Here is a 26418-nt window from a genome sequence, read left to right as displayed (position 1 = left end):
TAACAATAATGACACACCAGGCGTTTCCCAAAACGATGCCTCTCAACTGCTGCATCAAAGTAACATGATGCTGATAGTAGTAAATAAATAAAATAAATAAATAAAAAATAAAAATAAGAGTCCCCGCTAGGCGATTGTTACAGTACTAAAATGTTGGGTTAATTGATCATGGAAGATATTCCAGAGTCACAGAAGCGAAAGATATTAAGGTTACAATCTGGTCATTTAAAAAAAAAAGAAAAGTTGCCTTTTTCCTCTAGTATTAAAGTTAGAGATATATGTCGAGTATTATAGTTATATATATATATGTCCTCCTAAGTAAGTATATATTATTAACTTCAGTAATGACGGCTTCAGGTACCCTTAAATGATAATCCTATTTTATTATTTAAAATACACATTACTGTTCGTTTTTTTTTTAATTAAAAAAAATATATACTGGTAGCTGGTGTGAAGTAACTAGTAGTTTACTATTACAGGCAGAACTTTAATATATCAGCGGCGCAACTTTGTCACATGATATGGGCGTGGCTTAGTGGGTGACGTCACACGGCAAACCGCTACTGCTAGCAAGTTTTGTTGACTTGCGAAAATATCCGTCTTTCTTTGCCTGTCAGAAGCAGCAACGACGCCAACATGGACTACAGTTCTAAAGAGAAGGAAGCCGCGGCTTTAATGGCGGATGCGGAGAAGAAAGTGAAGTCGTCACAGTCTTTTTTCGCCAGTTTGTTTGGGTAAGTGTGTGCTAAGCTAAGGGCCAGGTAAGCGGAAGCTAACTGTGGAGGGTATCACCTGATGTGTCGTGGGACCCCAGTAAACACTATCATGTTTCCAACCCTGACACTTATCTTAAAATAAATATTTATTTACTTCTCTTGTTGCTACTGAGTTTGAGAAATGCGGTTACCCTGCAATCAGAACTATTTATTGTAAAGAAAATGCTGCTTTTTGTCTCAATATGTGAAACTTATTAAAAGACCACCAACGGTTGTTTTAATGTTATTTTGGTGTTAGTTGGATATTAACATCCTTTCAACTACAGTTACTACACTGATAACCAGTGGAGAAGGTTCCAAACATCCCCCTCTGGTGGAGAAACGCTTTACATACTAGTTAAACGAAACGATCCTATGTAATAGTGAGCTGAATGCTTGTTTTGATAGTATCTTACTTAGTAATCGAGGCCAACTAGTTTGTTCCTTTACTAATGTTTTTGATAGTTTTTACGTATACAAGAAGTTGGTTTGTCATTTGTCATTCAAGTTCATTTTCAAATGAATAAATGTATTCTATGCAATTTCATTACTGCTCGAAGATATTTAGAGATGCTTCTAATTTCCTCTAGATGTTCAGTTTATCAAAGGATCACAGGTACAAGCGGTCGAAAATAGTTTTCGCTTAAGGGTGGCTGGGCTCTATCTCCAAGATGGGGTGAGAAGAAAGGTCATCAGGCAGAGGATCAGAGTAGCGTCGCCGCTCCACCATATTGAATGAAGTGAGTTAAGGTGGCTTGGGCACCAGATAAGAATGCCTCCAGGAAGCCTCCCTGGTTAGACGGCATATCCCACCGGTAGGAGAGCAGGACACGGTTGAGAGGCTATGTCTCTTTGCTGGTCTGGGAGCGCCTCCCTGCTGAAGTTGCTGCTCACGCAACATGAACCCGGATAGGCGGAAGAAGACGAGACGAATGAGACTAGACAAAATCCTATTTATTACAAGTAGTGTAAAAACAAAAAATGATTTTTTTTTTTGTGGTGAAGTGAAAAAGCAAGTCAGTCACAATCAAGGATAAGATCATACAAAAACCTACACATATTTGAACAGTCACAACATAATGAAAAGGCATGGGAGGGGAAGATTATTTATTAAATAATTGTTTAGTTAAGCAAATGGGTTTACTTTATTCTGGTCATAACACAAATCAAAGGTGACCGTTTTTGTAATAGATCAAATGCAATTTCTGTTTCATTCAATGGAGGAATATCTCCGACTTCATTCTCTGAAAAATGTAATCTAGAGCTATTTTCATGCTTTTCTTCCCCCCTCAGACATGTTTACTTGGCTTGTTTCTTATTCTGTGTCTTTTTATTTTCTTCACTCAGGGGTTCATCCAAGTTAGAAGAGGCATGTGAAATCTACGTGAGAGCTGCTAACATGTACAAGATGGCCAAGAACTGGTGTGGTAAGTTCAGCATCACAGTGGAAGGACCTCACCAATTAAAGAAAAAGTGGAGGATATACTTTTATTTCATATAGTATAGTAATTGTTCGTATCTGTTGACCCTTTGAACCTATTTTTAAGTAGATCTAATCATGATAACTGTCAACTTTTTAAAGGGTTTGTCTTGACTTATATATGTATATTCAAGAAATGGATTTTCATGAAAATGTGACTGATCTTTCTAGAAGAGAAAATTCTGATATTTATTTTTCTTCAATTGGGGAATAGACACACTTTTGTATTTCGCTATCTTATCTTAAAGTGGCACTTGCTCTATGGAGGTGCTCCTGATTTTCCACACAGCTACACCATTTGTTTTGCTAGTGGATAAGATCGAGTTCAAGTAACATATTCCCATACTATGAAGAATTGCAAACATCACACAAATAATTCCTAAAACATTAGTTCATATGCAAGGCCTACACAGAATTTTAATTTTGTAAACCTGCTCTTTTGAAGGTGCAAACTTTTTATTTACAGTTACTCAACCACGACTATGTGATTGTAACCTCATTGTCCATTAATGTCCATGTGTTGATGTCTTCACAGCTGCCGGAAATGCGTTTTCCCAAGCTGCTCTCCTTCACCTGCAGATGCAGAGCAAACACGACGCAGCCACCAACTTCATCGACGCTGGAAATGCCTTCAAAAAAGCAGATCCACAAGGTTAGTTATCTCAGTGACTGCATCAACAAATACAGTGTTTTATTTAAATAACTCAATGCAAATACTTGAGATTTTAGATCATCATCTTAGATGAAAAAATAAACAGGGAAAGGAAAGATATAAAAATTATTATGTAGAAATTTGTTTTTACAGCCAGCTTGAAAAGTAATTTGAAATAAATAATTTTAAAATGTTTTTCCAATAACCGACCCTTTTATATTAAAATTAAATGTGTACATAATGAGATGGTTCGTCCTTGTATAATAATAAGGTTATTTTTAATCATCCCATAATGGTCCCTCACAACAGTCCCAGTATAAAATGACAATTCTCTTAAAGATTTTTAGAACTGGTGAATTTTCGCCGATTTACAAAGAGTCTGCAGGATCTTAATTTTCCAATTGTTTTCTCAGAGGCCATCAACTGCCTGAACCGGGCCATTGAGATTTACACCGACATGGTGAGACTTGGTGTCGAGCAAAGGTCCTGCAGCGTCTGCACAGTGGGCGTTCACTCTCTCTGTGTCTTCAGGGTCGCTTCACCATCGCAGCCAAACATCACATCAGCATCGCAGAGATATACGAGACTGAGTTGGTGGACATTGATAAGGTCAGTTGGAGATCATTGAAAACCCAGTTTTATTACTATTCACTATAAATATTTTCACTCTCGATTGCAGGCCATCGCTCATTATGAAGAGGCTGCTGACTTTTACAAAGGAGAAGAATCCACCAGGTAAAGCCATTATCTGTTTGTTTTAACTCCATATTCCTGAATGTATTTTACACTTAACTAGGGCTTGGTATCACCAGATTCCTTGGGATACTTTCATCACACTATCACAAAAACGTCTGGTGTGCGATACTTGATATATTGCATTAAAAGTCATCCATGGTACATCATAGAATCCGTGTCACTTAAGAAAATTAGAATTTATTAACTGCAATGAATTCATTCCACCTAATAAATTTACCACGAAATACAAGTGACACACACACACATTTGCAAGTATTATGTTCAGTTTCAAAGTATGTTTAATGGAAGAATAATACTAAATAATGCTTCAACCTTAAAACCAGTTTGTCTGTGCAACTTAACAGATGATTATTACAATAAAATGAATGTGTAAAGTGTGATCAACTTCTTTGTAAACATTAACAAGTTGATAATAAAATCTTTACTGCTTGTGAAAATTAATATTTCAATCAGTTTATTATATTATAAACAACTGAGGAACAACTTCAGTGATGAAACTTATTAATTCTGCATTTGTTTGAAAAACTGAGAGCATTGAACTTAATGTTAGAAATGATCTAAAGTTTGGTCTGTTGAGTTTAAACACTAAAAAAAGAAAGGATTGAATTCACATTTCTTTCCTATAATTTCACAGACTTTGAAGAGTCCATTCGATAAATCTTTACACTTGAGAATTCATACATACAGACCTCACACTTTGAATCTCACAGTGTTGCCTAGTATTGTTATTTTTGCACACCACTACACTTGCATATTTAGGCTTGACTCCCGTTGAGGAGTGAACAATTAATTTGAAAATATTTATTTCAGTTCAGCCAACAAGTGCCTTCTTAAGGTCGCGACCTACGCTGCTCAGCTGGAACAGTACCAGAAAGCAGTCGAGATCTTCGAACAAGTGAGTAGAAGCAGCGCTTGTGCACAACAATGTGTGTTATACTGAGGGTGTGTGTGTGTGTGTGTGTGTGTCAGGTCGGGACACACGCCATGGACAGCACGCTGCTGAAGTACAGTGCCAAGGATCACTTCTTCAAGGCGGCGCTGTGTCACTTCTGCATCGACAGACTGAACGCCTCAGTAAGTGATGCTCCTTGGCTTTCATCATGAACCCGCCTGCTGCTCTGATCTCTCGCCATCTTCTCCCAGCTTGCCATCCAGAGATACGAAGAAATGTTCCCGGCGTTCTCAGATTCTAGAGAATGCAATCTGTTGAAGGTGAGCCCAGAGTTGTGATGTGAGGCCGGGCGGGCACGTGTGACCCCCCATGTACAGGTCGTTTTTTGCTGTACTAGAACGAAGTGTAATTGTTCATCCACAACAGTAGGTGGCATTGTTTCTAAATCAAGCAGGCGCACAAAGCGAGAGGTATAAAATGGATAAGTAAACAAACTCTCAAAAAAACAGCATGGTCATATCTTTGACAAACAGGAAAAAAAGGGAGAGAGAGATGGAGATAATGAGTCTAAAAACGTAGGCAGTGGACAGCATGTAGCTAAATGAATTAAGACTTAACTGATGGACAATACTAATCAATATTTTTTTATTTAGACAATATTAATAAAGTTATTTGTTGTTTTAAGTTGTTTTTATTATATGTTCTTAATGTTAATAAGCATTACTTGTATAGTTATAACAATTAAATAAGGGAGGAATAGTGGAAAATAATTGAGGAGCACTGAGTTAAACTGTTAATCGCTGTCTATGCAGAAACTCATCGACGCACATGAAGAACAGAACGTGGACACCTACACTCAAGTGGTGAGTCCTACACTTTGATGGTTAAGATGACTGACGGAGGATGTCCTGAAAGGAAGGAGGTCCCTTCACTTACTCTTGTTCTTTACTCAAATATTTGACGTGAGTTTGAAGTGAGCTGAGCCAAAAGACGAAGCTCTTTTAAGGCATGAACTTGGATTAAAGTATTCAGTTGTGAGTCAAAATCCACTTTTACACCGCAGCAGATTTCAAGAGTCGGTCAAACCAGGTGATTTTATGCAGCATTTTAGGATCTTTCTCTTATTAAACTGTAAACAGGAGAATCAAAAGAGGTGGATTAGCCCTATTCATTGATATTAACATCAATTTTGAGACTGTACAAAACATGTCTAAAGCTGTTGATCACTTATTAGAATGTGTGACAAATGTGTGACGGATAAAAGGAAACAAAAACAAAACAAAAAAAGGGAAAAGCAATAATTAAGGATTGAGAAGGAAAGGTTGATTAAGAAGGTTTGAAGAAAGATTGTGTCCAACACACAACACGACACAAGAATGGAGGGATCAAGGATAGACACAAATGCAGGAACACACAAAGGAAGACTGTGATGGTCAGGAAAGAAAATGGCAGATATGAAGAGCCCTCAAAGATGATGTGAACGGTGATACATTTCAGAGCGACTGACACGTTTTCCTGACGCAGGTCAAAGATTTCGACTCCATCTCGCGACTGGACCAGTGGCTGACCACCATGCTGCTGCGCATCAAGAAGACCATCCAGGAGGAGGAGAGCGACCTGCGTTGACCCCCGACCTCTGCAGCCTCTGTCGCAATCCCAACGCCCCACGTTTCATCTTCCCACCTTTTTAAACAGATCACCGGCCTCACCGGAGGACTCTCAGAGCGGAACTAGCAACATCTGCTTTTTTTTCACTCTCCTCATTAAAAGTATCTCCACTAATTACATCCTCATGATTTCACTTTAGTTAGCGAGAAACGCTGGAACAAAACACTTCCAATGGCCTTATACTGTGGAGTTCTCAGGACGCCAACTGCCGGATCTTTTTGGATTCCTAATATGTAACTCGCTCGGACAACAGTGTGCGCTGACTTTTGAAACGTGTGAGTGTTTTCCAGAAAATTGAAAAAGGTTCTCGAACTACTTTCAAATTTGGTTAAGTTTCCTGAATCATTTCTGATCACATTATATATATCATCTTGTCAAATAAAATGTATGCCTTTGAAATCCATCTTTTGACATTTTGTAACGGATATAAATTTACATCTTTACAAACTTAAGAAAATGTATTTTTCTAACCAAAATGATTTGTCATCAATGAAAATGTACTGACCTGCTTGTACCTTTCACCTTGATGGTCGATTGTGTCTTATTTCACTTCTATTTAATGTTTTTGAGAATACATGATTATGTTTGAATGCAAAGAAAAAAAAGTACTCTTTTTACCCAGCAACACATGAACGTGTCATCGTGTGCCTTCAATGATATTTTAAAGACAATAAACCAGAGTTGACTTTAAACTAATGACAAGAGAACCAGCATGTTTTGTTGTTTATCCTCAGTTGTGTGTTTTCTTTTGGAAGACTTCTCTAACGTGACCACTGTGATAATAAAAACCAAAAACATTTGCAGTCACTAAAGTGCTCCTTTATTTTTATTTTATTTGAATCAGTTTTCTCAATGTTAAGGTTTAAAACTCATAGCTCACAGGCCAATTGAGGCCTGCAGGAAGACGTTTGTGGCCCACTGCCTGGCTGCTTCCCAGGTTCAATTAACACACTTCAGTCTTATGTAAAAATGTAAATTAACTTAGTTGAATTTACTCCTGTACATATGTTGTAGCATAAAAGGGTCTTTTGACTCACAACTGCAAGAGCTTGGGCTAATAATTGAGAAAAAGAGAAATACTTCGGTGGTTTTATGTTTAAAGGGATATTGAAGAAAGTCCAACATATTTGTTCAACATGTTTAAGCTGAAATTTAATTTTAATCAACAAAATATTATATTGTTTTCTTCTTTTTTTTTTTTTACCATTAGTTCTAGCGCCTTTCCAAATATTATATTGTCTTTTTTTCCAATAAATTTCACAGACAATATTTTATTTTAGATTTTTATTTGGTCTTTAGAAATAAAATTGCTGATTTTCTTTTTAAATTTATAACAAAATAAATATTCTGCTTGATCTCATGGTTAAGCAAAAGCGTGCCAAGGTGACACTGCTCATAAAGCTGCTTGAATTGTATTGTTGAATTAAAAAAAAGGGTTAATTTTATGGGGATTAAAAATCACTGAATATTAAAATATATTATATTAAATATTAAGACACTGTTTTCGTCACTTAGCTTCTTCACGTCCATGCAGGCTGCATTATTTAAGAAAAATAATTTGACATAGTTTATATTGTTATGGCAATAAAGGACGTTTTGAAACATCCTAATTTTCTTGATTTAATTCATTTATTTTATTGAATATTATTTGACTTCAATTTTCACAACATTATTTGTTCTTTCAAACAAGCATGGCGTCCAATGATACACTGAAGAGCGTTGTGCGTTCAAGTGCACCCTGGAGAAAACATGTTGTAGAAATGGAGGCAGAAGGGAAAACAGAGAGGTGAGCGCCGGTAAGAAGCTATGGTACTTTTTTTTTTTCATTTTTAAATCTGTAAAGCGGAAGTGGTTTGACGACATGCAAACTTGAGAGATGTAACGAGCGAAGCGACGAGAAATATAAATAACAGAAACGCTAAATAATTCATTTGATTTGATTTAATACCTTAGAATTGTATTCAATTGTAACATATCCTGTTTTGTATACTAAAATACTTAATTCAATAAAACTCGTTTTATTTGTATTTTCTAAAATGTTTACTAACGTAACTAACGTTCACATTTAATTATATTTATAAAACATTTTATCTTTATAAACAATATTAATTATGTTCTTGTATTTTAAGTAGAGCATTTCTTTTAATTATATATTTATTTGTCATTACAATTTTTTTTAGGTATAATTCCTGTCTATAAATATCCTTTCTCAAGAGCTTCCGTGGTCGGAAGATCTGTATATTAAAAAAAGGAAAACTCAATATTGTAGACATGAACGAAACATTATTTTCTTGATTAAAAAAAAATACTAAGCAGGATAACTTGGTTTAAAAAATATTAAAAAAAAGGAATTTAATTTTAGTTTTTTATCCTTGTGTTTAAGTGTAATTGAACGTGTTTCTGTGTTTTGCGTGTGCCGGTGTAAAATAACATTCGGGAAATATGTGCAGTGTGGTTACAAGGTTACCTCTGTCGCCCTCTAGTGCAGAATCTGGCCCTTCAGAGCTCTGGAAAAGCATAAGTGCACAAACCGAGCCTACTTGAGAACCGGTTGACGTACTTGTCTCTGCAGCAACTGGACCCAGAAAAAGACTATTTAACAAAAACTCCCTTAAAGTCCGGGTGCAAAGAAACGAGCAAGGAACATCTGCGGACCAATGTGTACGACTTTGACTCGTACCCGCCGCTGCTCCAGACCTTCTTGAAGTGGTCCGACCAACAAAACCTTTTTGCCCTTTGCCATCAAGTCTCTTCCTGGGCGAGTCTTGGGGACAAGAGGACGACGGCAGGCCCCGTATCAGAACCGCTTCCTCCTCGGCAAGACCTCCTCAGAAGACCCATATGTCCGCCTGATGCTGCAGTTTTAAGGCGCGACACTATGGTGACATCCTGCAGTGGAACTTCCACCAGTCTTTCTTTCAACCTGATGCTCAAACGTGACCTTAAGAACAAGTTCTATATTCCTGAGAACGCGCTAAGCATTCCCTTCATGCCCGTCGACACCGTCTACGTTGGGATATGTGTGGCATCACCGGGCTTTTCTCCTGAGAACCATCCGGGGTTTTCGAACATTTGACGTCAGAGAGAACGACCGGGAGAACATGTGTGTCTACGAAGACCTCATTAAAATACATAGCAGGCCCAGATTGGGTCCTCAGACCTTATGTTGACAGGTAAAGTTAAATTTGTGTGCTATGTGTACAATGGGGTACACACCAGAGCAACCCAAATTCTCTGCGGCGACCAGCCGTATGAAGTTGATGATTCTACAAATGATTCATTTTCTTTTTTTTTGGTCATAATGTTTTGGTCCTTTTGAAGTCAGAATATGTATTCCAGCCTTGAGGAACTCAGTCCTCAGTGAGGGAAGGTTTGATACACATGTTGTATGTATGCAGGTACATGCCAGCAGCGAGATGAATCTCGTAGTTCACTGTTGACTTTATTGAGTACACACACAACGGCTCGTCCGTCGCTCATACATTTTGACACATTCTTGGCACGACAGAAACACAGCAACGATATGTTATGCGAGGAAGCGGCGCCGACACAGAGACACAATGACACACGAAACATCTGTGGCCCGAAGAGGAAGCCTTTGGCTTCAGCACCAGAAACATTTAGTCCATGAGGAGTTGCTGGTCGGAGCTCAGTCCGGCTCTCGACTCTTGTCCTTGTGAAGGTGAAGCTCGTCCAGCTTCTCCTGGAGGAAGGACACCGGGGCGGAGTCTCCACGGCTTCTCTGCGTCGGGAGAGAAGAGGTCGTGTGACTCTGGGGCTCAAGATATCAACCGTCAAATGCAAGTTTGCTTCTGTATCGTATCAGCACCAAATTTTATATTTCATTTCATCCTTGAATGAAGAGATTTGCTTTTTAGCATTTTCAACAATCTGCTTTTTCATTTTACGTTTATTTTCCCTCACATGTTTTAGTTAAATCCTTTATTTACTCCTTTTTCACTTCCGCTTCCGGAAATTTGTCTACTGACTCCTTAAAGAAACATCTTAAGACGTTTTTATTTGTTCAGGCTTTTCCTTGATTTTCTGGAACTCCTGTTGTGTTATCAGTTTTATCTTGATCTTTAAAGTATGTACTTTATTGAATATTGTTTTGATTGTTTAAGCGCTTTGTGACCCTGGTCTGGAAAAGCGCTATACAAATAAAAATTACTTACTTACTTTAAAAAAATATATCATTGTTAAAAAAATTTACTGTAAATGCAATCCTAAATTAATCTCGGACCTTATTTTTGGTCTATATTAACCCCATATTGATATATTTATATAATATTTATTATTGACAAACCACATCTATTACGCTATAAAAAAGCTGAAGCTGGAAAGTCTTGTGCTCGGACCAATGTGGAAGAAGAATTTAAAATATTGTATCAAAACAGCTTTTCCTCCAATAATTTCACATTTCAATTTAGATGGCAATAACAATATTTCTTCTTCTATTTGATCTCTCCCCAAGATTTTCAGATTGAATCCCCTAAACTCTTCTGGATCTCGTTAGAATGTTTCCCTTCCTTTTTTTTTCCAATGTGATTTTGTAAAGTTATATTTCTGAAGACTAAGTTTAAAATGGTGGTTTTTATTTGGGTCTCACTTGTCTGTCTGGAGATGCCTGGGCAGAAGAAGAGGTGTGGTTGCAGACCTTCCTCTCCTTCCTCTCCGGGGTCCAGACGCCCGGGTCGGTCTGTGTGGAGCGGTGCGACACGGTGTCGTTGCCTCTGTCGTGGTTGGTGTGGTTGCCTTGCGGGAAAACGAACGTCTCTTCCTCTGAACCTGGACAAGAAGACACACCTTGAGTTTGAGTTGGGCGGTTGGATGGATGGAGGTGAGGGGGTCTGGGGACGTACTCCAGCTGCTGCCCTTGCTTCTGGTGTCCGGCAGCGGCGTGCAAGGACACGACCCCGAGGTGTTCTTGTGCTTCTTCAAACACTCCATTCTCACCAGGTCTCGACAGTGTCGGTGGCAGTTGATGCCACAGTCTGGGGAGTCGAGACACAAGTCAGGTGTTGGGCCTTTCTGTGGCGTTTTTACTCGGAATCACCACTAGGGGGTGCCAGATAATCCTGTTTGCTGGGCAATTACATTTCCTCAGGGGCCACATTTAACACACTGGCTTTTGTGAGCGGCAGAAACAAAAGAGCGAGAAATATAGAAAAGTAATCTGATATAATTTTTATTTTTATTTATATTTATTTCACCGAAAACATACTCACAAAAAGGAGAAAAGCGAAGGACACATGTCCTTAAACTAAAACCTATAGTCAGAGACTATCAAATAATAATATAAATAAATGAAGCAAAATTGATCATTTCTGACCTCATTAGTGTCTCATAATCTACATCCTCTATTTGTCTCTTAGGCCCAATTCTTCTTCACAGATGTGTCACCATCATCTCTCCATCATCTCCCAACTGTCTCCCCGCTCTGCCTATGAGTCACAGACCTGCACATGGTTTGAGGGGGTTCTCACCTTTGCAGTGGAAGCCTTGTTTGATGACGCCCCAAAGCTGCAAGAGAGCACCAACATCAGCTCCACACCTCTCAACCTTGACCCCCCAAATGAGCGACAAATCACTCACGAATCCTCCGCAGGTGTCGCAGGAGGTCGGCCTCTTGTACGTGGTTTCGTGGAAGTTGTGAGCGTCGTTGAAGTTGTAGCCCAGTTTGGCGCAAATCGACATTCCCCGCATGAGATAGGAGGTGATTTCCTCGCGGCTGATCTGCCCGAGTCTAGGGACAGACAGGTTTTTTCGCAAATTGAGGTCAGCCATTTTAAAAGGTCATGTTTCACCATGTTTTTGCAGATCATTCAATTATTTTATAATTTAATATCTATCTAATAAAAACAATACATAATCATACCAACAGGAAATAATATATGTGATAGGAATTTTTTCAATAGGTACGCTGAAAAGGAAATTTCGGCAAGTGTTGGCTCCTTGGCAGAGTTATGTGTTGTTTTTGTATGTATTTTAATATTTAACACTAAAGTGTTGTGACTTAGTTGCAGATATCTGTTTTATTTTATTATTTTCATACCTGTCGGTTTCGTGTGTGCAGAAGGAGAATGGGAAGTTTGCTGCAATCTTCTCAAAGTCCTCCAGTGAGATGTAGCCGTCCTGCTTCTGATCGTAGTTCTTCATGACGGACTGCAGGGGGCGGCAAAGCAACAGCAGCGACTCTTTTATTAGTTCTGCTTTGACTTAAGTGAGATACAGGAAGTCCTAAAAAAAGACTCACGTCCACCATCTGCTTCACGTGTTTAGAGATGGTGTCTGGGTCCAGTCGGGGCTTGACCCCCGACCCCCACTCTGCCACGATCAGTGGCTTCAATGGTGTGAGAGTCTGTGACACACACACACACACACACGAAAGCAGCACACATTAAAAACAAGAAAGACACACCCACCGCAACACACACTCCACCAAGGTGTAACTTTCATGTGGCTGCAATTTCTGCTTAGTTTTTGATATTCATGTGCTCCACCCACACGCACGCATGTACACACACACTCAAGGAGGTTGTGGCGCTGACACGGAGGTGCTGCTCCACTGACCTGGATTTTGAGGTTTTTGGGCTCCTTGGTGTACGAGAGCTCGTAGATCTCGTCCTCGGTGTAGTAAAGATCTAGAGAAAGCTGCAGCATTAAAAAACATCATTTAATTCCTCACAAGTTTGAGGTTGATTGTCAAACACTTATGTCATTATCACCTGATCTAACAGCTGAATACCCTAATATTCTTGACTAACACGTTGAAATGACATCTGTTTTCTAGAACTTAGATCAATGATATTGGCTGAAAATTGCACTCTGGGATTAAAAAACACTAAGCAATGATTTGAGACTGATTTTAACTTTCTGCCAATCCACTTCAAAAAAGTCTCCGTGGTAACCATATTTTCCCAGGCTCGATAGTATTACTCTGCAAGGCTGTGTAGTAATACGCTGCAAGACTAAGAAGTATTTCCTTGTGAGGCTTTGTGGTATTATTCCTTGAGGGCCTGTGGTGTTACTCCTTAAAGCTGTGTAGTATTACTCCACCAGGCTCTGCAGCATTACTCCACTAGGCTAAGTAGTATAACTCTGCGTGACTCTGTAGTATTACTCCACGAGCCTCTGTAGTATTTCTCCAAAAGGCTATGTGGTATTTATCCAAGAAGCTCTATAGTATTACTCCACAAGGCTGAGAAGTGTTACTCTCAGTGACTCTGTTGTATTACTCTGCGTTACCACGTAGTATTACTCCACGAGGCGCTGCAGTATAACTATGCATGGCTTGGTTTTTTTTTCTCTGCGAAGCTCAGTAGTATTACTTTGTGAGGCTTCGTGGTATTATTCCGCGAGGCCCTGTGGTGTTAGTCCTTAAAGCTGTGTAGTATTACTCCACCAGGCTCTGCAGCATTACTCCACTAGGCTAAGTAGTATAACTCTGCGTGACTCTGTAGTATTACTCCACGAGCCTCTGTAGTATTTCTCCAAAACGCCATGTGGTATTTATCCAAGACGCTCTATAGTATTACTCCACAAGGCTGAGAAGTGTTACTCTCAGTGACTCTGTTGTGTTATCAGTTTTATCTTGATGTTTAAAATATATACTTTATCTAATATTGTTTTGATTGTTTAAGCGCTTTGTGACCCTGGTCTGGAAAAGCGCTATACAAATAAAAATTACTTACTTACATACTTACTTACTCTGTTGTATTACTCTGCGTTACCATTTAGTATAACTCCACGGGGCGCTGCAGTATAACTATGCATGGCTTGGTTTTATTACTCTGCGAAGCTTAGTAGTATTACTTTGTGAGGCTTCGTGGTATTATTACGAGAGGCCCTGTGGTGTTGCTTCCTTCTAGCTGTGTAGTATATGTCTGCAAGGCTATATGATGTTACTCCTTGGAGCTCAGTAGTATTACTTCGCGGGGCACTGAAGTATTATTTTGTGAGGCGCCATAGTATTACTCTATAAGGCAGTATAATTAGCAGTATTGCTCTGCAAGACTTGATGGTATTAATCTCCAAGGCCCATAGTACTTCTCCATGAGGCTCTAAATATTTCTCTGAGATGCTCAGTAGTATTACTTTGCAAGGCTATAAAGTATTTTTCCGTGAGGCTCTGTAATATTACTCCGCAACGCTTTGTAGTATTACTATAAAGTAGTAGTATAAAAATGCATTCATTGATTTTGATCTCATACTCTGGTCAGCTCATAGTCAGATAACACACATCTATCATCTACTGTGGTCCAGTACCGTGAGCAGGTGCAGCAGGTCTTTGTTGGCCTCGAACGGCGGCGAGCAGCTGTGGATGGCGAGCAGCTCGTTGATGTTGCTGTACAGATGCTGCAGCTTACTGAGGTTGATCTTGTCCTCGTCCACAAAGTCCGGCAGGGCCTCGTTCAGGGAGATCAGGTCCTTCAGGTGGACCCCCAAGATGGGCACCTTGAAGCCGCTGCACTCGCTGTAGATGCGGCGATAGTTGCTGTAGTTGCTGCACGACGAGAGGAGCTCCGTCATCTCGCCGAGAGCCTGAGAGAACAACCAGAGTCACACAGGAGCTTCCACCAGACATTTCCCCGACTTGCAACGTGAGCAAAGTGCTGGACCATGGACCGGTCATAGGCTCCAACCCAGGGTAAGATACTTCTGTCCCTACATCATAGTTGTTTCGAACTCTATCACACAAATTAAACATTTACCAAACTTTCTCTCATAGTATTTAATTCTCATTAAATTACTTTATCCTCAGTTTTACTGTTATTGACGGTATTGAAGTATATCAGTGACATCATACTATTGAATGGTTGTATTTAACATTTCAAATATTACATTTCTTTATTGTTTTTTAAGTGTTTAGTTATTATTTAAATCTTAAAATATTGAAAAAGGTCAATTTGTTTTCATTAAATAATTCAATTCATTCAACTACATATTGAAAGTATGAATTTTCTTAAATTAATAAATGAATTAAAATATTTTTTATAGATTTATTGAATAGAATATATTATTTATATATATATATATATATATATATATATATATATATATATATATATATTCTAAATTAATAGTTTTTTTTAAACATACAGTTTACACAGTTTGAAATTTAAATTCCAATAATCAAAATAATTATTTTCTAAATGAAATTCTATTTGAACTGTTGGCGTTTTAAGTTCAATAGAAAAAGATTTGCACTATTATACCAACATTATTTACTAAAATAACAATAATTTATGCTTAAAAACAACACATCAATAAATAAAATTCCATTTCCAACATTTGAACAGTTACATTCAACCATCCAATATTCAGATGGCACTGATCTATGGAAGTAGATTACTTATACTTATATATACATATATAATTCTCTGTATAATTGTATACATTGATATCAGATCTTTGGCATCTTCAGAGGTCATGATACCAACGGTTATTTACTTTAGTTTTGAGCCAACCATCCGGTGGGCAACATACAGTCGCTGGGTGGGCCGGATGAGTTGATTGTAAGTTGGATTTCTCTGTGAGATTTCTCTAAGGAGATTAATAAAGTATATTGAACCTTGTGTTTCAGATTACCTTGGTGACGTCGGGCGGCAGCAGGTTGGAAGTGTCTTTGAGGCGAGAGATGGAGCTGTGGCACAGTCCTCCAGTGATGGCCATCAGCGTGTTGAAGTTCTGCAGAGCGCGAAGTTTCTAACAGAGAAACCCAATCAAAACTCTGTGACTCCTTCACAGAGGTTCAGGACTCTACCTGGGCCACGTGGATGAACTTGGTGAAGACCTGCGCCCTCTGTTGGGCCGTGTGTCGGCTCAGGATCATCAGCTGCACCCACTGAGAGACGCCGTTGCACATCATGACGGAGCGTTCCAGGGCCGGGTTGTCCCGCACAGAGCCGCGCACCACGTAGCTGCGGTAGTCCAGGAACTGACCAATCACAGAGCAGAGTCATGACAGGTCAGCCACTGATCAGCTTTTTTTTCCTTCTTGAGCATAAAGTGAAATGGACATACAAAATAATCAAGTTTGCAAGAAATTAAAAAAAGAAAAAGAAAAAAGAATGACCCAAAATAGAAGGTAAAAAACGAAATAATTCTTATACCAAATATTGCTTAAGTTGATTATATTTTTGAGAGGAAATAATAAAATTGTCTCAATTGGACAACAGCCGATATGTGTTAATACATAATAATAAAAGAAAAAGCACAGTTTATGATAAATAATTAAAGAAAAATACACAAAAAATGGGAAAAGACCATTTTTTATATATTTGTTTGACTTTATTTCTAAGACTGAATTAAAAAAAAGGTTTTTACAAAGGAAAAAAGCAAAAATAACAAGGTGAATTTAAATAATGTGTAAAAGAAAAAAGCAGCTTAACTCAAAATGGGGGAAAAAAAAGAGATAATTAATATCTTATATTATAAATTTTTGATATGAAATCTGAAATCTATTTATTTTTAAATCCACAATTAGATGGTTAATCATCATTATCATTACATTAAGTCATAATAAGTAAATAAGAACTAAATTAAAGAAAAAAAAATGCTAATGTTATTAAAGGGTTAACGAACCAGGGAAATTCTTTTGAGAACAAGATCATTTATTCACAATAAACCTTGTGTTATCGATGGGTCAAAATGACCCGGCGGCCCGAAAACAAAGGTGAACGACCTCCACCAGTGCAGGTGTATTTATGGGAGTCAGGGAGGTCGTTTTGGCCTCCGGGTCACTTTGAACCAGAAGGGTTTAATCAGATAATAAATTCATTAATATGGACGTCACAAGGCTGCAGTTGAATGTAAGCTGATGATTTTATAGCATCAAAAAAAAGTTTGTTTTTGTTTTATAAGTTCTGTCTTAAGTTTATGTTTTCGAACTCACCGACACATTACAGAAGTTCTTGAACTCCAGGTAGCTGAGATGTTTGGCCATATCGTCCGGCTCCATGTGGTCGAAGATGAGAGACACTTTCCTCTTCTTCACGGAGGGCGAGGGCGCCTGAGAGACGTCGAGGGCGGGGCTTCTGGGGAGCAGAGTTGAAGATTCCAGGAAGGTCTTTTTTTCGCCGCCAGGGAATGTCACTCACAAGCAGGATGTGTCGAGGAGCTGCGTCTGCGACTCCCGTCGGTCGGAGCGCACCAGCGCCCACATGTCCCCCATGGTCTGCTCCAGGAGAGGGTCTGCCTCAAACACGGCGGGGAACTGCCTGATCCACTGCCTTGCGTGACACAAAACATGTTTACTGACAGCAGCCAGAGCAGAAGAACCAGTCGTGTCCTCGACTCACCTGGCCAGGTGGCAGATCTGCGCCCGCATCTGTCCCCTGCGGTCTCCGGGAAAATCTCTGTATGTGGGAGCGAGTCAAGGACAAAGACAACCGTGTTCTGATCGGATTTAAATAGACTGGACCCGACAGGATATAAGTTGAGGAGCTTCTGCGCGAAGGTCTGAGAGGGAACCACCCAGCTGTGCATCATCAGGGTCATGTGGACCGTCTGCTCTGCTTTGGGACTGGACAGCCTCCCCTCTAGATCTGCAACGTCAGTTCACATCAGATTCTTTTTACAGCTTCGGACAGAGACGGTAGAAGGTTTAAGGCCAGTGAGGCGGACTATGGCGGACCTGGGTCAACCCACATGGCCCCTTGAGCAACCTCATGCATTCTGGTTTTCAAAATATCACTTTAAAAATACAATGCAAAACTGAACCACAAAATAAACACTTTGTTGGTGAAAAGGTTTTAAAAGTAGGTCAACAAGTTTATTTGGGAAAGTAACACACGTTTTCTTTTAACTTAGCTATGAAAGGAATAAATGTTCAGGGAAGTGTTCAGGTAATAATACATAAGAAAAAAGAAAATGACAACAACAGAAAAATCATGTGTTGTAAAAAAAAAAGAAAGGTAACACCTGTAACAGGTAATTCTTTTTTCTTTTTTTTTACCAAAATTACTCAGAATCCATTTTGACAATTACAATTTATGAGATGAGCAGAAAGACAAAACCGTTTTACATTTAATATCAATTGAAAGGTTTGGCTACAATATGGACTTTGGGTTGGCATTTCAGTCAAATTATGTTTAATGTGTATCTTCAAACCCTTTAATTAAAAAAAAAAATCAAAATCTCTGTGACAGGGAGAATTTACCAATCAGAGACCAGTTTTTACGCTGACATATGCAGGGAGAAAACAATTTTCAAGAAAACCTGTGAAGATCCGATGGACCAGAGAAGTCCATTTTCTTTCATACTTCCACATTAGATAAAGGTACACTTCTGCTTTTTTTATCCTCTAATGACTCTCCACTTACTTAAGACCCCTCAGCAGATTTGCCTACTTTTAAAATGCAACTTGACGATGTTAGTGTGTCGTTTTGTTTCTCTGAAACAATAAATACGGATATTTATTGACACGAAAAGTTGAGTTTTCCATCGTAAACGCTCGGCTCTTTCATTGGTATAACCTGGCATTACATGACCAACGCTGCAAACTCACCATAACAGTTTAGGCAGCGCTGGATGAGCTCGTCCAGGCTGGCGGCGCTGGCACTGGCGGGCGGACTCGGGCTGTGCAGGGCCCGGCTGATATCCTGAGGACTGGGACATGTGTACCTCCGGCGCTGGACCAGCTTCCTGCTCTTCGGAACGCCGTCACAGTTGGACTTCCTGAAGGAAGAAAAAGATGTTACGAGACATCCTGGCAATTTTCTAAGGCCTGATGATGCTGAGGATGAACTCTATTATTGCTGGACCCTGGCAACGACACCTGCCATGAAAGCTTCAGGGCTCAGAAACAAACTCAATAAAAGTAACACATCATTTAGAAAAAAGGTTCAACTGAGGGTTGAACAATCAAATTTCCTCAAGCCAAAGGTGAATTATTTTATTTTAAATATCCACAACAGTCCCTAATGAATCCTGTAAAGTGTTTTATTTTGTTGAGATCACTTCCTGTTTTGCTTTTCGTTATCTTTCAGCAGGAGTCAGGTGCACGGCTGAATTGGATTTGTGGCGGTCGATTCCCTCTTCTTAAGGAGTTCCAAAGCAGGAAGAGATCGCCAGTTGATCGCGTCTCCTGACAAGATTTGGCTCCATTCTGATCGACTTTGAGATGTCTGCGTTTTTTGTTAAAGTAAGTTTTTTCTCTCTTTTTAGTTTGCCCGTCTGAGTTCCGAATTTTGTATTATTTTGTTTTTGTTTTTTTGCCCTTGTTGGAGTATGTTTTGGATTTACCACTTCTGGATTTTTGGTGACACATTCAGTTAAAACGCCTTCATGATCACCCAGAATACCTGGAAGGGGTTTCTGAGGAGAGGAATGTCTGGACCTCTTTGCCCGACTGCTGCCCTCTCGACCTTACCTCAGCTCGGTGCTAGAAGATGAGTGAATAGAAAAAAATAAATCTAAAACAACATATAGATATGCTTTAAATTACTAAATATTTATATTATAATAATAAAGAATAGTGACTATGATATTAGTATGTGTGAATCTATGCTAGCTTTGTCATTGTGCTTCTAACTCAGCCTCCATCTTGTTTTTCTGTATTACTATCTTTGAACTCTTGAAAATCCACACGTCCTTTTAACAACTGTCATCAGATTTTGATTTAAATCGCTGGTCGTGATTCATTTGTCACGATGCAATGATTGTGTTGTTTTTCTGTTGCATATTTTTCAGGTTATTGTTGTGTTCTTGTCGCCAGCTGTTTGGTAGAAACGTGTGTGCAATAACATGAAGTTGTGTCAGTGAGGATTTAAGCGGCTGATGATGAAATTAGCAGGAAGCTCAGAGTTCAGAGAATTGCCGAAGAGTTCCGTGAATGACCAGGCCTACATCCCCTGAGTGTGTGTGTGCGTGCGCGTGTAGGTGCGTGTGTACACGTGTCATCTTCTCACAACACCATGCACGCGAACACAACACATTACTGGCAAACCCTGTTTTGATGATCCCGCTGACCAACAATGACTTTCACCACATGCTGCTCAACACTGGCGGACACACAGACGCACACAAACACACACAGTTTCGTCAATCGCTGTCTACGCTTTTGGGAAACTCAAACACACACACACACGCACACACACTTACCTGCACACAAAGCTAGTTGTTTGATCCTGTTTTGTGCTAACCACAGCACCACCAGATGAAGGAAGTTGTTTAAATAAAAGTTACACAATCTCTGACTGTTGTTAAACATTAGTACGTAACAATAATAGGGGCTTGACGCCACTCCACAGTTTATACACAACATCTAAACAAAACCGATACAAAACAATATCCCAGCTTCAGTCTCGCAACACAAAACACTACACACATATGACACGACAAACACATATACACAACAACAACAACAGTACAAACAAAACAATTAAAAAACATGTTTGAAACAAGTTCTCACACTTTTCTTAAAAACACCGCACTCTATCTAAAAAACAACACAACACTGTTTTTTTTTTAAAACCACAAAACCAGAAACATCTACGACAACACTACAAACATTGTTAACAATAACAATGCACTTGTCCTACACAACACGTATGACACCAGGACAAGACTGAACTGCCAACAACATAACTAAAATACTACACACTACCCAAAACAACCACAATGATACTTCCCCACACAACAACATCTACTGACCCACAACACACACTATTCAAAACACGAAACAGTATCATAACTCTTAACATTCTTAACAACAAAAGTTCACATATTTAAAACACCTCTACACACCTTCAACACACCACCACAACACAACCCCTAAGACAACAGCAGATGACTCAACAATTTTCTAAGACAACACACACAATGACTACAGCATTATACACTTTAAGAACAACAACACAACACATTTGCAACATAAACAAAACGCTCCCTGCTCAACCACAACAGCAACAGTATAATACCCAGTAAAACTGAAATTAGCATAGTTTTGATATGCTAAACTATGCTAATCCCCCCCATGATTTCAACACAACCTTTCCCGGTTACTGCACAACAAAACTCACTGACTTTCAACACAAAATTACCTCACGTACCACATTGACGCACGTACACAAACAAACCTTCTTCTCACCACTACACACTGCCTACACAACAACAACACCCATCTTATACGCAACCAAGCCATCATATTTGATTTGACATTAAAAAGAAATTGAAATATTTTCGAACGACCTCTGACCTTCGAGAGATCAACTCCGTGAGCAGGAATTCAACCAGCAGCTTGTCGCGTGACCATTGGCAAAACAAGGTTCAATATTATATTGTTGAGTCAGCAGAAAATAGTGTTGGGATTTCTTTCAGGAGGTCACATGACTGCAAGGTGGGAAAATGCTGTGAATATGTTCCTAGTAATCCAAAAAAAAAACCTATATATTTAAATAATTAAAGCATAAAAGCTTGACTTAAAAAAAAAAAAAGGTGGTATGATGTGGTTTCAACTGAACTGACTTGCTGCCGTGTATTTTTGTCCAGAACCTGTAGCGTGAAATGATTGGCGGAGGTTTCGTTATGACTCAGAGTGAAGCGGACTCACTTGCACTTTGCTTCTACAAGTGCTGATGTTCATGTGTGAGCGCGATGGTATTTGTGCGGGACTTCCCCTCGCGCTTCCTGAGCAGCGACAACCACGGTCCTGACGAGAGTCCATGCAAATCTGCTGCTCGGAGTGTGTGCGTTGACATTCAGCGTTTCTCACCTGTTCTTGTATATCTGCATTAGTTAAAGAACGAGTGAAATACATCGTTTTTAAACTCTCACAATGAGTCCTTACAGTAGATTCCATATTTGTTGTGTTGCAGAAGCTGGTCTTCTTCTATGGTAGGGGACCTTTGCTGCCACCTTCAGGAGGCTGGTGGCACATTTACGTGATGCTCAGACAGTTGCTAAATTAATGCTTGGAAGATTCATCAAACAAGTCATTAAAACTTTTTTACGGGCTAATTTATGTAGCAGTTTTTTTTGTTCTTTTTTCTGTGATGGTCTGATGAAGCTTCATGAAACAGTGTCATGTTGTTTAGAGGTCAGTAGGTGGCGCCATCAGTTTATGGATGGTGTGATGTTTCATTAGAAAAGTTGTTCAAAACAAAAGAAAATAGTGCAGAGACCGCCATCTCGTGGACTCTGAACATAATGACACTGCTTCATGAAGCTTCACCAGACTGAGAGAAGGTTTTATGATACAGTGTCGCAATTTTCAGTGATTTCAGTTAAAACAATATACGAGTAATGTGAACGTGTGTTTATTTAATTTATAGTTCAGATCAGAGCATATGGAGAGTGCCATCTAGTGGCCTCTTATTAAACCTCATTAACACATTTCTAGGTTGCAGATCATACACACACACACACACACCCCACACACACACACATACAGTATCCTTGTCACCGATTGGCTCATTGAGCCTCATGCGTCAGTTGTCAAAAACTGATGAGTAATGTTCTAGTTTTGCCTCAGCAGTGTTGTGTGTTTGTGTGTGAAGTTGATGAAACACACGTTGCTGTGAGGGAGTCTGGTAGAAAAAGTTAATGAGAAGCCATAAGTATATGAAGATTTCAGAATCAGAAAATAATTATTGCCAGTGTTGTGAACACAGAACTGTAATTCGTGGCATTACCTTATATGAAAAAGAAATAATATGAATAAAATAAAACAAAGATTACTAAAATAAAACACAATAAATTAAAGATAAAATAGGAGACATCACCATACATGGCTTATAAATAAATAATACATAAAAATGAAATACATAACATTTAATTGCAAAAGTTTGTTTTTCTTTAACTTTGCAACATTTACAATTTCCATTAAACGAAGCACCTTCTTTAGTCTCCTCTTCCATGACTGTAAGACGCATAAATTATAGTTTAATTCTAGTTCATGTTGCTTTGGCAGATGCTGACAACACAAAAGTAGTTATTAGCTACTCAACATCCTTACCTTGCAATCAATTATTGTTCTTAATTGTTGATATAGATTAAAAATAAAACATTTTCATGGCTAATAATCACAAGTGTCATACAGTTTCTGTTCCGGTAAGAAGGAGCAGATAAGAATGAATTTGTCGTCACAAAACTGTTGGATCGTTATCAGGTTCAAGAGTGGAAATAAAGATTCATTATAAAAACCTGTTATTCACAGTCAATTTTGTACTGAACAGCTGAAACTGATACAGTTTTCCAAAAATGTTTGCACAGGAAAAAAGACCGAAAACAGCAGCAGTCGTGTGGACAAACCTCGGGAAGTTATTTCTCAGCGGCCACTCTCCACTCGTCTATTCAGACTATTCACCGAACAGATTCCCCCCTTTTTTCAATGGAAGCGCCCCTTTACTGAGGTTCCCATCCATGTCAGGACTTCTGGCTGCAGACCCAGAACACCCCCCCCTACCTCACCCTCTGCCACCCACCTAGCCTCTGCCCCCCCTTTTCCAAACCTCTCTCAGCAGCAGGGGGATATGCAAATTCCTCTCTTTTCTTCTGTTAATTGATTAATTGAAGCTTTTGAAGGCTGAGATTGTGTGCTGCTCTTTTGCTCTCGCAAACCTACATTGTGCTCCGAGTCAGGAGGAAACCTTCTCTCGGTGAATCAGCTGTTTGTTTCCCAACACAATAAATACATGATTGTTTTCATCATTCTAATTCTAACATCATATTTTCTATTTAAACGTTTTTTTTTCAACTGTAATGTTTCATTTTCCATACAGAATAGTTGATAATAATTCATTACATACATGCATAGAATTCTTAATTAATCCAAATGGTTTGTTTATCTTAATCAATTTATTTTTATTTCTATTTATTTTTTATTCCATTTAAATATCATATTTTATTAAATCTTTTAAGTGTCATTATCAATGTTTCGGTTACATTTTTTCTTTTAATGTTTTCATCAAAATACATTAAAAAAAAACACATGTATAATTGTTTTTAGGGTTATGAGAAAATAACTAAGCACTGTAGATTTTTTTTTGTCACGATTATGTATTGATATTAATTTATATATATATATATATATGAATATCAATACACAATTTACATCAAATACAATATAAATATATATATATATAAGTATATAAGTAAAATAATTAATTACATTTTCTTTTACAATTAACGTGCAAATATTTTGTTTCATTTTTTTTGTTGCAATTGAACTTCAAATGTCATTATGACCTCCAGCTTAAGTTACATTGACAACAATCCCGCGAAACCCAGGCGATGACTGAGAACAAGAGGATACAGTGAACTCCACCAGCTTTTAAAGCCGATGTTTGGACATATTTTGGTTTTAAAAAACAATGTAAAGCAGTTTCCACTTCGTCAAAAGTCAAGCGGCCGGTAAATCGGGTCTCAGTACTACAAATACATCCTGTGATATATCGCAGTATATCCTATTTTTGCGCCTGTGTTATCACATTTATAGCATCACCAGATTCTTGCTATTACACACCCCTAATTGTTATCATTGACTTAATAATAATAATATTTTACAAGTAATTAAATACCTTATCTCAAGGGATAATTTATAATAAACCATGTTTTCTTAACTCATTTCTTTCTTAACTAGCCGGTCTCACTCTTCCTCTGGAGCGATCTCTCCACCTTAACAATGAGCGGCACAGCATCATTCCAGATAACAGTTTATCAGCTGCGGTCACAACTGCACCGTGAATAAAACCACATACATGTACTTTCTTGTCAGGCCTGTTACGAGCAGAAAAAGCAGAAGCTGAGTTCTGTGGAAAGGTGAGTCACCTGTGTTTGATGTCAGAGCTGCTTGTGTGCAGTACACACACAGTGACACCAGGTGATTTCAAAGCTGATATGCAGGTACACACAAGTTTTTGTGAAAGTCAGAAGAGAATCTATATCTTAGCTTGTTTTGGGGGTCCAGCCTACCTCTTGGTCTTGTTCATGGCAGGTCTGTCCTCCACAGCAGGTCCTGCTCCACTGGTGTCCACTTGGGCATCTGAAGGTCTACAGCTCCATTAACCCCCTCCTTGTCTTCTCCCTCCTCCTCCTCCTCTTCTCCGTGTGGTGCCCAGTCAAGCAGCAGGTCCAAGAGCCACCCGGGTGTGAAGGTCCACCACGAAGAGGTTCACGCAGAAGACGGGTTGTTCTGACGGAGGAAACTCAACATAAACAAGTCAGCATCTTAGATGGAGGAACTGGCTCTGACTGATAGGGGAACTCTCAGCAGTTTCTGTTTGTAGGAGGGACGTCGCTGCCCCGATAGAGGAAGGAGGAGGAGATGATCAGAAGAGCCAGGAAGCAACTTTTAAAATCTAGATTTACACAATTGTTCACGCTCACATTTTGACGTTAAGAGTCAAAAGTCTCTATATTATTGAAAACTTTGTCAGGCTATTAAAGATGGCGTCGATCCTCGAGTATTCTGGACCAACTGATTAAATCCGTCGACACAAAACCACATTTCTTTGAATCACCCGCGGAACACACTTGAGAACAACACGGTCCAATCCTTTTTACACCCAATCATCCAAATGATTGGATGCTTGATAAGCCTATCAAACACATCTGATGATTTTCCCGCCCTTTTTTCCGTCTCACTGCAATAAACTGTTTGCCGGGATTAAAAAAAACAACAACAAAATTCTAAAATAAAATACCGATTTATATCAAGTGAAAGAATTGTATTGTTTAGGCTCATTATGGGGTGTTTTATGAACTTGAATTGTCAATTAGAAACTGTTAATGCGTGAAAAGCGTGGCCAGGAACAGCTTTGTATATATTATATATTGACAATATACACAGAATTTGTCTTCAGCTGTTATTGACTCTTTAAGAATTTGCAGGTTATAGTGGGCATGCTAATGCTAGCTAATGTAGCATTACTGTACTCCAAGAACAGTAACGTCACAGGGAAATACAACAGGCTAATTGATAAATATCAAAGATGGAAGTTAAACTGGTTTTTAGTTATGAGGAAACTTTTTTTTTTTTTTTTTTGTTTAATAGTCTCCAGCAACCCATGTGACCTGGTATCATCCACCACTAATATCTGGAGGTCTTTATATCACGAGTAAGTGTTAAATTATATCTGTCAGTATTATTTATTTGAATCCTATCGGCATTATTTTAGCATTTTGTTTTTACATTTTAAACCAATATGTGTTCTATAGGTTATTGTATTGGGTCATATTCATTTTTTAGAAGTTAAAGACTGTGTTCATT

The 26418-nt window shown here is 38.7% G+C and overlaps 3 protein-coding genes across 3 annotated transcripts; 2 read left to right on the top strand and 1 right to left on the bottom strand.

Annotated features, from left to right (window-relative positions):
- Positions 1 to 549: 549 nt before the first annotated feature.
- On the top strand, positions 550 to 6899 carry napab (N-ethylmaleimide-sensitive factor attachment protein, alpha b). Its single transcript, XM_087795927.1, has 11 exons — positions 550 to 734; positions 2103 to 2182; positions 2771 to 2887; positions 3301 to 3347; positions 3419 to 3496; positions 3567 to 3622; positions 4454 to 4538; positions 4613 to 4717; positions 4787 to 4855; positions 5348 to 5398; positions 6060 to 6899. Exons 1-11 carry the CDS (start codon positions 637 to 639, stop codon positions 6159 to 6161), a joined length of 888 nt encoding a protein of 295 aa, XP_087652053.1. The 5' UTR covers positions 550 to 636; the 3' UTR covers positions 6162 to 6899.
- A 1064-nt stretch (positions 6900 to 7963) lies between these two features.
- On the top strand, positions 7964 to 9373 carry b3gnt2l (UDP-GlcNAc:betaGal beta-1,3-N-acetylglucosaminyltransferase 2, like). Its single transcript, XM_087794917.1, is given in 6 exon segments — positions 7964 to 7989; positions 8739 to 8909; positions 8980 to 9064; positions 9066 to 9119; positions 9121 to 9258; positions 9260 to 9373. Coding segments are annotated over 6 exon segments (588 nt in total).
- Positions 9374 to 9624: 251 nt separating this feature from the next.
- On the bottom strand, positions 9625 to 25457 carry rasgrp4 (RAS guanyl releasing protein 4). The gene is made up of 17 exons (XM_087795779.1): positions 25122 to 25457; positions 18715 to 18884; positions 17641 to 17752; positions 17507 to 17569; positions 17306 to 17437; positions 17101 to 17242; positions 15970 to 16143; positions 15795 to 15911; positions 14472 to 14747; positions 12777 to 12857; positions 12460 to 12564; positions 12259 to 12368; positions 11799 to 11949; positions 11690 to 11726; positions 11066 to 11197; positions 10813 to 10991; positions 9625 to 9945 (listed from the first exon to the last, which is right to left on the bottom strand). The coding sequence occupies exons 1-17, from the start codon at positions 25136 to 25138 to the stop codon at positions 9853 to 9855; spliced, it is 2091 nt and encodes a 696-aa protein (XP_087651905.1). The 5' UTR covers positions 25139 to 25457; the 3' UTR covers positions 9625 to 9852.
- Positions 25458 to 26418: the final 961 nt, after the last annotated feature.

Source organism: Callionymus lyra, chromosome 7, assembly GCF_982586985.1.
Source record: "Callionymus lyra chromosome 7, fCalLyr1.hap1.1, whole genome shotgun sequence".
Taxonomy (NCBI): Eukaryota; Metazoa; Chordata; class Actinopteri; order Syngnathiformes; family Callionymidae; genus Callionymus; species Callionymus lyra.
Note: the sequence above shows the minus strand (reverse complement) of the source record. Positions and strands in the feature narration are given on the sequence as shown.